We start from the raw sequence: 12,003 nt of genomic DNA, 5'->3' as shown, positions 1-12,003 counted from the left end.
TATATATTGTTTTTGTGTGTACACAGGTTTACGCCATGAATTGTTTCAAAAGAAACGCGGATAGCCTAGTGGTAATCACAAAACTACAGGAGTTCGCTTCTTTCTGAAAATGATACCCTGTTGTTACATAATTAGGTTCGTCCTACAACAATGACATAGGCATAGTGGGGTGCGGGCCAGCATAGCCGTGTGGGCACGTCCCCACAACCGTCTCCTATGTAATCGAGAGGCATCTCTTAGGGCCACTTAGGACGGCGTGTCACCTCGTTTTTTGTCTGCCTTTTGTATGTTTTCCGTTGATTGAGAAAGGCGCAGCAGAAGCCACAGCGTCGGTTACAGCACCGCTATGCGTTCTATAGTCATTGACGAGGATGGAAGCTCGTGTGCGTGATGGAGTTTGAGCTGAGACTCCTGGAGATGCGACAGCGGCGGCGCGCGCTATGCTCCAGCCTGCAATATCTACCACAATATATATACGCGCGTATATATACGGTGATTCCCTCTTTCCCCTTGAACCAACGCATTCCAGTCCACCATGCGTTCTCTGGCCGAGGAGGGGAAGCCGAACGGGGCTTTGAAGTATTAGTAGTTGAGGTTGCGTTTGTATCGTATGTGCAGGCAATAGACCCATCAACCGACACAAAGCACAACTGGATTGGCCTGCGGACCAGCTTATAGTCGCCGTGTGCAGGGCACACGGCCGCGACACTTCTCCATCATCAGCATCGTTACCGTCACAACCATTGATATAGTCAGCCAGGCAGTCTTTCGTTGTCCGCGAATAATCGGGGCATAGAAATGCAGATGATGCAATCGAAGAAGAAGATGGCTGCGGCAGTGCCTGAATGAAGGCGCTCGTCCGCCAGCGCCCCATCGAGCGAGCATCATACAGAAGCCGACAGCAAACGAGTACTCAAGTGCCGCTTGCTCGTTCGCTGTATGGCAGTGATGCCAGCTGCGAACCATCTGACTGCTGCAGACCCCTCTCTATCTTTGTGTCTTTTTGTCCTCGTTGACGTAACCGGCCCCAGAACCCTCGCCCCTCAACGTATGGGTCGTTCTACTAAGTTCGCCTGCTGCTGCAGCCGTGGCTGGATAACCAGATCTGCGCGGAGTTGGCGGTGGCGCGATTATTCGCTCAAAATATTCGGCCAGGTCTGCGAGCTGTCGGGACAGTCTTACGATGAGGAATCGCTGCAAGTGCGAGGAGGGAGGGGGTTACTTCAACTCGGAAAGTCACTCGCCCATTAGCCGACCACCGCACGGCGTACTATGCTGCGGCGCCCGCATAGCATTTACTAGACCCCTGCGATTGCCCCACTACCTCCGTTCTAGAATACTGACTACCGACTAAGGTGAAGTGACTTGAGGTGAAGTAAGTTGAGCTGATGCAAGCGCAGCCCGAGGAGTGGGGATGGGAACAAGACGACAGGCCGGGCAGCTGGGTACATTGATAGGTAACTAGGTAGGGAGGTAGAGCGAAACAACGCTGCCGTTCATCGACCGGTTCGTCGCGACGAATTAGTTGTACCCCATAGCCAGCAGACCTAGTCATGCCTGCAGTGGCTTAAGGCTCACAGATGTTACCACATAGGAAGACACACATACACACACGATGGTACAGTACATCTGTGCCTAACACTACCCAGCGTATACTTCGCTGTGAGGGTCGCATATGTGTCAGTTCCACGTGACGTCTTCAACGAGGCAATGTGCATAACCGCATTGAAGCCGAAAAGCTCCGCGTGCCTTTTCTCTCTCCTCTCAGATGAACCCGTGAACAGGGGTATCTAGTGACGAGTTATGAATCGAATTGCTCGAAGACAGTTTATAATACCACGGCGATTTTAATCAGATCACAATGGTAAACGCGTAGGCAGACTGTGGCACGCAGACAGTTTAGTCAAACTGTCACCATTCGTGACCGAAACGTTTCGATCTTCTGTTAATTTCTCTTAATAATGATGTTACTTGATGTCTCTCCGTCGCTGGCCCTTTCGTTGCGGTTGCCGCTGGTAAAACGGGGCTATCTTCTATCCAACGAGCAAAGTAACTTAGCTGTCTACAACATCAAAAATATAGTCGACATAAATTTAGCGGAATCTAGCGGAAGACCATAAAAATTTTCGTCGTCGGCGCCCTTGTGCTGACGACTTTTTCGCCCCATGTACTGCGCCTGAAGAGGGCGTCTTATATTTGACGAGTAGTTTTTTTACGAAAGGCTCACCTGACGCGTAGAAGCACATCGCTGGCCCGGCGTTAAGCAGTAGCAGACGTGGTAGGTCGCATTGGGTTCTTAAAGGCGCGGCAGTGAGGGCGGATCATGTACTGTTTTCGGGTCGACTGACTAGCAGAAAAAATCATCAGTAATGCTACCATCATGCGTAAAGTTATCGTGCCTATTCTGTATGTGTGTCTAGTAAATAGACAAGAGTGCAGTTACAAATTTCTAGATAGACAACGAATAGTTTAGGTTTAAGCAGTACTTCCTTCAACTAGAGGCCTGCTTTATTTTCAGATCAGATGCCTACTTTTCTTTAAACTGGAAAATGAAATGAAACATAAATTTATGACGTTTCGATTTCACATAACAATAGACTAGCTTTTGATTTTGTATTATTTTTATACGTTGCGTTTCAACATGGCGTAATAGTACAATTTGCACCTCAATTAATTTACATAGCATTGCTTCAAGTAACTGTATAAGTAATAAATAAGCTGGATAGAATACAATTTTAGGTAATTTTTCATTTTTTCTATTGTCTAGACATTAAGCGGACAGTCAGAGCATCAATACGCTCTTTTCCTGACCTAAACTAGTTATCATGCATCTACCAAGAATGGTAAGCAGACGCGCTACTCCCGCACCATTTAGCAGACGTAGCTTGACAAATCCAACGGATGTTTTGCACCAGATTAACTGTAGAAAAAGCTTTGCCGTCAATTTCAAAATAATATTCAGATATTTTGTCTAGTAGTTCAGTACCACTATTTTTCGATAAGGACGATGGTGACGGTTGTTATGATTCGTTTTTTTTTGTTTTTTTTTTTTTACCTAAAAAGCTGTAAAAATACGTTTCTTTGCCAAAAAATGAACTACACAATAATATAAAGACCACAGAATTTTTCTTCACTAGATTTATGTAAAAAAAAAGTTACACATTTACCATGTGAACAACAATACGGAAGATTTAGTTAAAAAGTTTCGTCTCTACATTAGCCTAAGTTAGACATTCAACAAACTTCATAGGAAACAGATATATTTTTGTTTGTCCTAAGTTTCACTTTTAAAAACGCGATAATAAAGCTAATGCTATATCCACTGGCTTCGACCCTGGACCGAACATTGGCAAATTGAACTATTGAATAGGAACAATAAGCATTCGAACTAAAGGGTGAACTTAAAACCAGACCTACTTAATTTGTACATCTTCGTCGAGTTAGAACACTTCAATAACGGATTTACTTGAATAAATATAGCCAATTTCCAGATCTTCACTTTTTTTTTAACGCGTCACGTATAGATAACAGTAGAGCTCACTTTTAAAGCGAGCCCAAAGGCCCATATCGACCGTCTACCTATCCTCTGTACAGAATACATATGTACAGCTTTTTCTCCTAATTGCCGCCTTTGTCGGCAGTCTTTGCGGGTCGCCTGGCGACTAACCCCTTGAAAGGGTCCAATACTCAGAACAACAGCGTTTCGAATATCCCGCGCAACCGTGTTGCCCCTCACCCTTTATATTCCCCTTCCCCTACCGCGGGCGCATAGCACAACAGCCGCAGAATTAAGTACACAAAACCAAAGTATCAGGCCAAAAGCGACGTGGCGTGTTGCCGGACTGTCATTTAAGAGAGGAAGCTCAGAACAAGTACAGAACTATTTATGGGATCGCGGCATGGGGCTCCCAGACAGAGGAGCGCGCGGTACCATTTGTGTCGTATTTCTCGCCAGCGGAGCCGTTCAGCCAGCGAGAGTGGAGCGAAGCTGCCGGTTCCATGAGCCGTATTAGTCGCCGTGGTCGCAGTAACCACCACTACGACCGCGGTTAGGCAGCCGACTAAGGCAGACCTGCAAGTGACAGTTCGGAAGAGGTTAATGGGCCCCTCAACCACCGCAAAAATAAACTCGCATCAGCTTCTCTCTGGGGTGCATTGCGCTGTCAGCTTCGCTTAGACCTCTGCCGGCCCCTGCTCCGAAGCAGGAAATGGACACTTCTCTAGGCACATCTCCCCTCTTTACTTCTTTTTCTATCTCAGCTTTTATCGTTCTTGTGTCCTAGCTTTCGCATAGACTTTTTTTGCTCCCTTTCTCGCTTCCATTTTGTCCTTGTTGGGCTGTAACCCGCTTGTTTCTGAGCCTCTCAGAGTGTCCCAGTGCTGTGACCATGCTCCTGTTTTACCCATAGTCGTCTCAACATTTAGCCCATTTCTACTTGCTTTTGTTCTAAATCGTTTTGCGTTGCTGACGACGAAAAAGCAGGCGTTTGAGTAAGGACGAGGCGCACTAGTGGGTTAGCAGCACAAGTGGAGAACAGCAGAGCAGCCAAAAGGAAGACTCCCTTTCGGAGTCGTGGCCTCGCGGGGGATTTCTATGCATCCGTACCACGCACACGGGACCAATGTGCCGGGAAGCGTCGTCCATTCTCTGTAGGCGATTGTCTACCGAAGTTGCAACAAAACTAAGAATCCCAAGCCCGGGCTAAGAGAACCGTCCGCCCAACTGGCCGACCGACAAACGAACGAATTTGCATTCACTTCTACCACGAGTTTGTCCAATGAGAAGCTTTGTAAAGCGTAATTGTTCTAATAGTAGTACGACTAGTGCGTACCTCTGGCGAAATTCTAACACAAGACTTCCCTTCCGCTCTGTCCCCGTCTCCCCACGAAAGTGATGAACAATTCTAGTTAAGCTGTAGTAATGTTGGTTGGGATCGAGCAAAAACAACAAGGCCGTGAGATTGCATTAAGGTTTGCCAGGGCTTATCTTTAAAAAGCGGACGGTTTTGATTTTGTGCATTTGCATCCAAAAAGTATTCAGGCTCTGCTTGTACGTGCGAGTCGTACAAGCCCAGCCGATGGAAAAAAGGGAACCCACTTCTTTTGCTGGGATACATGCGAGTGATTTCGCGGTAGTTAGTTGCTCTTACCACATGGCTAAGAGAATGGCAACAATCGTTTTACAAACAGCTGAAATAGGACAATCAGGTGCTAACCAACGATCGACGTCGACGGTTGCGGATATAAAGATTTTTTAAATCCGCATTTCATTCTCACATCCATTGTTCGTTGATACGGTTTTCTCCCCTTTCTTCTAGGACAGAGCTTCTTGGTGGCGTCTGATTTACCAACAGTGGCTGAAACGAACACAGCCTCACCCCTAAGGCCAATCTAGGCCACTAGATAATACAAATTTGCAACTATCGCTTCTGAGCTTCATCGTGTCGTACTTCCTGTTTGCTGTCCGTCGATCTATTCGAACGTTGAGACGCGTCCACATTTAGGAGTGAAAGATAGGTCAGCTAGCACGGAACCTTTAAGCACATTTTTATCATATCGTATTTGAAATCGGTGACAGATTTCGATAGATTGGGGGTTTTCGGGGGCCTTAACGACTGTGCGCCATTGCTGTCTAAAGCAGCATCCCAAGGTATACTGCAGATTAAACTGCTGAACATATTTAAAATTTAAGTAAACGCGGAAGATTTACATATTTAAATTGACACCTAAACAAATTAGGTATGATGATCAGACAGTCACCATATGTTTAATTTTAATTCAAAAGGGTAGCTCGTATATGTTGCTTGTTAACGTACTAACTATTGAACGAACGGGTATCTTAACGCCGTTATTGAATCTCCATTTGATCTTGCCACAGTGATGTTAGTATCGTACTTCTAAAATCGAAATATAATTCATATCCCGCACCGAAGGTGGCCACAAAAAAGTGATACATATCCCTTCAGTAACGTCAGTATCATCGCCTGCGTGATTATCTATCTATAGGGTTTTGTAACTTCCTTGCTTTCGGGTTGTCGTGTTCTGGGTATGTTCAGTGACGCGTCACTCGGGGTCTGGCTCTCGAATTTTCCATCCGGCTCGGTCTGCAGAAACAAGCATACACTGAGATTGAGAAAGCGGGAGCCCGTATCGAATATTGTGGTTGTCAATATGGCTCCGCGCGGAAAGTCGGAGGTTTTGGGATACTGGTGGGTTTTGGTATTATCGAAAAGTAATTGAGCTCATCGTTTGCTCGTTGCCTGCCATCGCTGCGCCGCAGCGACCACAAATGCGGCCACGACTACCCCAGAGGAGTTGGACTCTGCCTGCAGCAGAACCAACGCAGTTTGTAGGCGATATTGCCTGCTCCATCCTCCGGCCGCTCATTCATATCGCGTTTATTCGCCTCTTCCCTGTTCGTCGCAGCTTTTATTTTCGCCCTATTCCGCGCCCCCTTAGCCCCCCAGGATACCAGACTTCAGAAACAAACAGCTAAAGAAGCCGCCAGTTGGCCCCCGACTGTGGAAGTCCCGCTCCAGCCCATTGGAACTACTTGTTTTACTTCAAATTTTAGCCAAAAAAAGCCCGAAGGTGCGTTCAGCCAGAAAATACTATTACGCCATGTTGGCGTATTCGCTCAGTGGAAAAAAAAGTCAACGATTGACCTACTATCGCATGTTTAGGATATGTGCACCGGCATAAACGCATTGCTAATGCACAGTTTTGTCTATAAGAAAAAAATAAGCATGAGACACGACTAGTGGATCTATTAGATGTAGGCATGCAAACGATCTTTGTTGTACTTACATGTTATTCTCAAGCTGGAAGAAGCTTCTTACCAGCACATGTCGCTCAGGCTTGATTGTCAAACGCCGTTCTTTAATATAGCAGAAAGTTACAAATGTACCTGGAGAGTTTCCTCATTGAACATAATAACGTAACAGATATTTCTAATATTATTTCATACTTTTCCCGTCAGCCCACTAATGAAAGATCGCATTACGTTTTGCGTTTCCAGAAGTGAGTCTGGATAGTTTGTACTATTTGAATATGATGCAAGGAGCTGCGTCCGGTACAGGACTTGCAAGTCCTGCAACACAACCTGGTAAGTAAAACATCTGAGTCATACACTTTCCTGCTGCTAATAGTCAGCTTCTGCTGAAATAGTCGAAGTGGTCAGTTTTTCGTATTTACTCTCTACTCGACCTCGCCGCGTACTTCATATCATTTAAGCAGCGCCATGTGAAGGAGAACTACTTTGAGCTAATCATTTTCTTGCCTGATTGGCTAGCTATTACGGCCTTATTTGATTAGGTTCTGCATGATAATAACTGAAAAGGATTTTATATAACTATTCGTAAGTTGCTATTGTGATAACTAAATTTCTGTTACTCCGATGGGATAAAGCTTCGAGAACATTGCTTTGTTCCTCAGGCTCGACATTTTGATAAAGATAAAAGTAAACTATGTAAGATAAATAATGCAGCCCGTATCACGCAGGACCTTTGTTGGTAAATTAGTGTATCTGTCATAATGGATCATGTCTACTTTCGTGTCGGGTATCTATGATTATCATTACACTCCTGTCAATATTTATGTAGTTCAGGTACTATGTACATACAGTCTACGTAATAACCGGTGCGGGTAATGAACATGAACACTACAGGGGTCTCTCCAGGTGATAAATGATAAGTAGGACGCCTAGAGGTCCACAAAGAAAAGCAACTCTCAGTTCGTATCTGTGTTTCTGGTAGTTGTTCACCCCTTTGCGATGAACACAGGCTCGTTCTCGTGGACGGCTGCCCGTGGTAAGCCACGTAGGGGCATGATGCGGAGAGCAGTATTCTCGGATCAACAACGGCAGGGCCTAGAGAAGAGGTTTCAGATACAGAAGTACATCTCTAAGCCGGACCGGAGGAAGCTTGCCGAGAAGCTGGGGCTCAAGGATTCACAGGTACATTTGTAAAGCCGAACCTTTTCTTGCTTTTACCTGCTTATTGATCCGGTTCTCAGCTCTGCTCGCTTTGATCTGCTGCAGTATATTATATAGTTCATGTAAAGAAGGGTGTGTGGGGCTTCTCTTTTTAGCGTACAGTCGATCTCAGTAATCAGCGGAGCTATGGTGACATAATCAGGAACGCGTTACCAGTTACGTATTAATTAGTCTAAATCAAAGGACATGTGAATATAAAGCAAAGTAACAGTCGCGAACGTCCTCTGTATTAAACAATATACAAAAAGTCGTGTTTATTCCGTAGCGAAATGAAATAGAAAATTTCCACTGTCAACTAAAGCTTATGGCATGTTTCAACGAGACGATGCTGACTGACAAAGTGCGAAGAATAGAGAAACAGGCAATGAACGACTGGATATAGCTCGTCTTTCCGCTGTCTCGGCTGAAGGCCAAGCCCTTGAAAATACTATACTTTGAGACAAAATAGGGCTGATGATACAAAGTTATTAAAGCGAATCATGTTTAGTTCGCCTCACCGGGGCAATAAATTATCCGACCATTAAACGCGAACAGTGAAAGCGGCTTAACTGTTATAAGGTTTCTCGTTCATTATCATTTGCTGTTATTTTTGTGTTAATATTAAGCAACTGTGTTTTCACTCTCTTTGACCCGATATTGCTATGGTATCCGTGTATGCAAAATGTAAAAAACTACACACATCATACTGATATAGCCTATAATACTCGTCGGGCTCTTCAGGTGAAGATCTGGTTCCAAAATCGTCGGATGAAGTGGCGCAACTCAAAGGAACGCGAGTTGTTGTCTTCGGGCGGCTCTCGTGAGCAGACATTGCCCACCAAACGAAACCCTAACCCGGACCTATCAGATCCAAAACCAGTAAATCCTGTGTGTATCCCACGCTATATTAATAATCGTAGCTAACGACCGCATTTAAAATATTCGTTCTATTTTGATGCAGTATTATAACCTTTCCTATCAGATTTATTATTATAGAATATTAGTAGTAATTATGACACGAAATAGTTCCTCTTTTACGAGTGTCTTAACTATGATTTGTTCCGCGGCTTCTTCAGCATGTCTCGCCTTCACCGGTCGTTCCCGTTCCGCTGGTGCCGTCACCCCCGGGCGCTGGCCTGGGACCCCAGTCTCTTCCACAGTCGTTGGCGATCCCCAAACGGCTATTGGGAACGCCAGCGCCCCCACCTTCGGAGGGCCCGGACTCCCCGGGAGCCTTCATCGAACCGGGCAGAGAAGAGGTACCAGCGTTCCATCGGTCACCCGATGCTCCTTCACCTTCCGAAGCGACGACAACAACGCCAGTGTCCACAGCATCAGTCGTCACTCCTACGCACTTTCACTTAAATACACTCAGTTGAAATAAAGGCCGCATTGTCGGCCAAATAATTATGGGGTTTTAGGAGGATAATTGGACATAAGTGGGTGCCAAACCTGTTTAAGTAATTTTTGCTAATAAGTTCACACAGATAATGTTTAGCCTGGGATGAATCTGGGGTGGCGTTGAGGGGTAGTGGAGGTTTATGGCGACAGCAACAACCCGGAAGAAGACTTGGCCAGCGATGTAACGTGGACACAACACACGTTTCGCCTTGCTGCTATTTACCATATACAGAGAAAGCGAACCAGTAAGGACGGCAAGTGACAGTGTACGGCACGGTCGACTCTTGTTCATCATGGTTTTTTAGATATTTTCAACAGGATCGAGGTTTTTTCTATATTTGGATTTGTAGAAATGTAACAAACACTCACGGACACCACCATCACTTGAAACGCGAGCATGAGAGACACAAGTATAATAACACGTTCACTATACTTTAATATAACCTTATCTAAATATGATAAAGGCACACAGTATATATTAATATTCCCTAAGCTGCTACGATGGTAAGAGCAAATTGTAACCTCTGATAGAAAAAGAAGGCACTCCGGGAACAAACTGAAAAACATGTCCTACTGACTCACAAGTGCGTTTTTGTATAAAGCCAGCAGAAGTGTCAATCGTCACAATATATGATAGATTAGAGAAAGTAGTGGGGAACGCATCGACTACGCGCTGCGGTACGGCGAGCGACGCATGGAAGGAAAAATGAACAGTACTAACTATACATAACCATAACAATAACAAATAAGAGCAAAACAAATAAATGAAGAAAAACAGCAGAATATGTAATGCTATAGAAGGAGACAGAACACACGATAAAAGTGTGATCGAAGTATCGCTTTAGCGTATTGAGAACGCCTCAAATGCTAGCATATGATCAATCGGGGTAAAGGCGCTGCGGCAGGGAAAAAGCGAACAGAAATTGAATAACAACGTTGGCAAAACAAATGGGAAAGATAATAAAATTGTAAAAAGGACCGTAAATGAGAGCCTGTTGTTTTCCATTTGTGATAAAATCGTGGTCAGGAACAAATGGCGACGAGCAGTAAGAGCTTCACGGTAATTCCACGCGGTGTTCGAAACTGTTGAATAACAACGCCTTCGAGCTCGTTGAATAAATACCACTTTTAAAAATGCCGCCACCGTTGCCGGTCAGAAGAAAGACGCAGTTACGACGGTGAGTGCATTCCAATAGACATCTTGAACCGACAAGTAATAACAGGTTTAAAGCATACGAACTATGAACGATCAGAAGATAAGCCAAAATTAACCAATAAGTTATTTGATGGCCTTGTAAAAATGGATACAACTAAAAAGAATGTACATTTTTCTAGTTTTAGATCCGGTGCCGCGGTTAGGCGCTCCATCACAGAGCTCACTTCCAGCATTTAGCATGGCTAAGAAACTGGTCTTGACCGGTAGCGCTATGCGGGCAAAGAACAGACTAAGCGTAAAATGTGTTATTCCCGCTGGAAAACGTTTGTCGGAATAGCCTATATTAGTTTTTTTGCAGGAAGTATTAAAATGTGTGCAAATAAATATTCTGCAAGTAATATTGCAGACAGTACGTCATCGGGCTCAGTCTTTCGAACTTGAAGTTCGTAGCAGAACGATGGGGCTGCATGGATATTGTTAAGGACAAAGTTACTTTACTGCTAGATACATCATTAATAAAATGGCTTCGCTTTTTTTAATTGATTTCAATCAAATACATCTCTACGTATGTACTCAGCCAATTCGAGCATAACATAAAACCCATTCGCGACGATTTTCCGACATATTTATCGATCATTTATTGGACTGATAAGTATTTAAACTTGGCTGCTTCCAGCAGAAAGATGACTGGAAAGGCCACTGGAGGCGAACACAAACTATGACAAAATCGTGATGGTTAATATCTTGCTCGTTCTTCAGTGATAACGAGACACAGTGACTGGTTATAACATTTCAAGCTAATGTATGTATACAGCTCTATGGGCTGTTGTACTAAGACTCCGTCCACTCCGTCCAACTCGTTTACTACCAAAGCGACTGTTTCGCTTGCCGGAGCGCAATGCAATGGATTGTTAGTGAACAGTACCCTCCTTTTAATGACTGGTGCCGTTTGTTTCCAGCCTATTGCTAACTGACCTAATACGGTACTGCTCTCCCACGTCACGAGCTTCTTCGGCCGATTCCTAGAAATAGATCTCGCTAACAATGATACCAGATCAGTCTTCCGCAGTGGCTGTCGGTCTGTCTGAAGTAATTTTCCCTACTGATTCCCCTTTCCTATAATAAATACAGACAAGGAGAGTATCATGCTCCGACAAGACAGGATTAACTTGTATCTTTCATTTTTGCCTTTGATGATGTATTTTACATCAGTTGTCAACGATAATAAGCCCACATAGCAGGTAAACCGCATCCGTTTTCCACTGTGAACGTGTTGCTCCGAGCCAGCGAGGATCTCCATTCGACTACCTGAAGCCCTCGATCGTCCGGAAGGGACCGGCTAAGCAGCAGCGCCATCTAGTATTTGTTTCAGGAAACTTTTGAGTTCTCTTTGGTATGCCTATCGCATTATCGTAGTTGGGAATCCTCTCTGCTTTAAAGAAATTTAGCACTCTATCTACGTATCTATACGAAA

At 44.6% G+C, this 12,003-nt stretch overlaps 1 protein-coding gene across 2 annotated transcripts in view; it reads left to right on the top strand.

The window, feature by feature from the left end:
- The window catches only part of LOC111260528 (homeobox protein DBX1-B), a 23,987-nt gene extending 13,041 nt beyond the window's left edge, over positions 1-10,946 (top strand). Inside the window, exons 2-5 of one of the 2 annotated variants that reach the window (XM_022833360.2) lie at positions 7,019-7,105; positions 7,782-7,954; positions 8,714-8,860; positions 9,049-10,946. In XM_022833360.2, coding sequence (XP_022689095.1) covers positions 7,019-7,105; positions 7,782-7,954; positions 8,714-8,860; positions 9,049-9,351 — 710 coding nt within the window. In that variant the 3' untranslated portion in view covers positions 9,352-10,946. Of the gene's footprint in view, positions 1-7,018; positions 7,106-7,754; positions 7,955-8,713; positions 8,861-9,048 lie in introns of both variants that reach the window. The other variant, XM_022833359.2, reaches the window with a different exon arrangement.
- The last annotated feature ends 1,057 nt before the right edge of the window (positions 10,947-12,003 follow it).

Source organism: Varroa jacobsoni, unplaced genomic scaffold, assembly GCF_002532875.2.
Source record: "Varroa jacobsoni isolate VJ856 unplaced genomic scaffold, vjacob_1.0 scaffold_449, whole genome shotgun sequence".
NCBI lineage: Eukaryota > Metazoa > Arthropoda > Arachnida > Mesostigmata > Varroidae > Varroa > Varroa jacobsoni.
Note: the sequence above shows the minus strand (reverse complement) of the source record. Positions and strands in the feature narration are given on the sequence as shown.